At 53.5% G+C, this 1,982-nt stretch overlaps 1 protein-coding gene across 1 annotated transcript; it reads left to right on the top strand.

The window, feature by feature from the left end:
• LOC118416266 (short-chain collagen C4-like) lies at nucleotides 1-1,968 on the top strand. Its single transcript, XM_035821352.1, has 2 exons — nucleotides 1-671; nucleotides 1,488-1,968. The coding sequence occupies exons 1-2, from the start codon at nucleotides 1-3 to the stop codon at nucleotides 1,669-1,671; spliced, it is 855 nt and encodes a 284-aa protein (XP_035677245.1). The 3' UTR covers nucleotides 1,672-1,968.
• The last annotated feature ends 14 nt before the right edge of the window (nucleotides 1,969-1,982 follow it).

The raw sequence follows: 1,982 nt of genomic DNA, 5'->3' as shown, positions 1-1,982 counted from the left end.
ATGGTTGTCTTGGCCGCACTTAATGTCCTGTTCTTGTTCTCTGCCTGCTTTGCCGCAGAATCCGAAAGCCAGGAAGGCTCTTGCCCGACTCAGACGGCAAACAACAACGTCAATAACATCACGGTGGCGGCTCCAGCCGGACCGAAGGGGGACGCCGGGCCGCCGGGACCGAGGGGCGACCGGGGAGAGAAGGGGGCGACGGGCCGACCCGGGAAGCTGGGACCGCGAGGGCCGGAGGGGCAGAAAGGAGGAAAAGGAGATTCGGGACAAACGGTGACTCAAGGAGCTGAGGGGTCTGGTGGAGGAGCTGTGTACATCCGATGGGGACGAACAGCTTGTAACGAGAGTACGGACACGGTAACGGTGTACTCTGGTCTAGCCGGCGGGGCGTTGTGGAGTGAGAAGGGAGGAGGGAGCGACTACCAGTGCCTGCCTGCCGACCCGGAGTGGGGACGCTTTACAGACGGGGTGGAGGGGCTGAAGGCCTACATGCACGGCGCGGAGTACCAGCTCAACACGGACGCGCCATACGATGAGGCGACGGTTGATGACCGCGAGGTGCCGTGTGCGGCCTGTTACTGCCTCTCTCGCCGCGCGCAGCTGATGATCCCCGCCCGCAAGACGTGCCCGGAAGGATGGACACGGGAGTACGGGGGCTACCTGATGACGGGGTACTGTGTCAGTGAAACTTTTTTTCAATACTTGCGTAGGAGAGGAAATCTGTGTGTGTCTCCGCGCGTGTGTGTGTTTGTGTGTGAGCGAAAGCGAGCGAGCGAGAGAGAGAGAGAGAGAGAGAGAGAGAGCGACAAAGAGAGAGACAGACAGAGAGAGAGTGACCCTTTTCAATACCTGTGCTGGATGGGAAAACCACTACATGCGCTTATCATATGAGACCATTTTCAATTAACGCCTGTGTTGGAGCGAAAACCTCTGTGCGTGTGCAACCTTTTTCAGTGAGAGAGAAAATCCTCTATTTGCGCGTGTGAGCGAGACTCTTTTCAATACATGTGTCGAAAGACGTCGGTGTATGAAAACCCCTTCTCAATACCTGTGTGAGAGAGAAAAACCTTTGTGTATGCATGTGAGACCATTATATTTTCAATACCTGTGTGAGATAGACAAGCCTCTGCGAGTGAGTTACCTTTCTCAATACCTGTGTGAGAGAAAATCTCTGTATGTGTGTGCGTGTGTGTGACCCTTTTTCAATACTTGAGTGAGAGAGGCAAACCTCTGCGTGTGAGACTCGTTTTCGTGTGTGTGTGTGTCTGAGTGCGTGCATGTAAGTTCTCTATATATGTAAGATTTTGCAACACCTGTCCCACAACAGATACCATGACCAGGCCGGGCGTAACGAGTTCGTGTGTATGTGTGTGTGTGTGTGTGTGTGTGTGTGTGCTTGCGTGAGACCCTTTTCTGCACTTACATGTATGTAAGTTCTCTCTATATATATTTTTATGTGTGACTTTGCAACACTTGTCCCCCAACAGGTACCATGACCAGGCCGGGCGTAACGAGTTCGTGTGTGTGGACGGGGAGCCCGAGGTGCTGTCGGGCGGGGAAGGGAACGACAACGGCGCGCTGTTCTACCCCGTGGAGGCCCGCTGCGGCTCGCTGCCGTGTCCGCCTTATGTGGAGGGCAGGGAGCTCACGTGCGTCGTCTGCACTATATAAGGATGGAGCAGATCTATTGTGGGTATTTAACGTTCTTGTAAGGCCTACGTCACAGTTTCATGTATGTGTGTGGGAGATAAATTTACAAGTTCTCTACATATGTGTGATTTTTTTCACTGCCGTGCCCGCCTTACGTGGAGGTCAGGGAGCTGACGTGCGTCGTCTGCACCATGTAGGGATGGAACTGATCCATCTTGGCTAATAATGTTATTGTAAGGCCTACGTCCTAATCTCGAAGCATATCCTACGGTAGCATAAGATAGTATCAAAAGCTGGCAGAGGAGTGAAGCCGGCCTATAGCTATGAGTGGC

This window comes from Branchiostoma floridae, chromosome 5 (assembly GCF_000003815.2).
Source record: "Branchiostoma floridae strain S238N-H82 chromosome 5, Bfl_VNyyK, whole genome shotgun sequence".
Classification (NCBI taxonomy): Eukaryota; Metazoa; Chordata; class Leptocardii; order Amphioxiformes; family Branchiostomatidae; genus Branchiostoma; species Branchiostoma floridae.
This window is presented reverse-complemented; position numbering and strand designations above follow the sequence as displayed.

Bases quoted from the DNA above. Each gene is read 5' to 3' on its own strand.
- LOC118416266 (XM_035821352.1), top strand. From the start codon at position 1: ATGGTTGTCTTGGCCGCACTTAATGTCCTGTTCTTGTTCTCTGCCTGC. The intron at 672-1,487 runs GTACTGTGTCAG...GTCCCCCAACAG, and splicing joins GGGGGCTACCTGATGACGGG to GTACCATGACCAGGCCGGGC.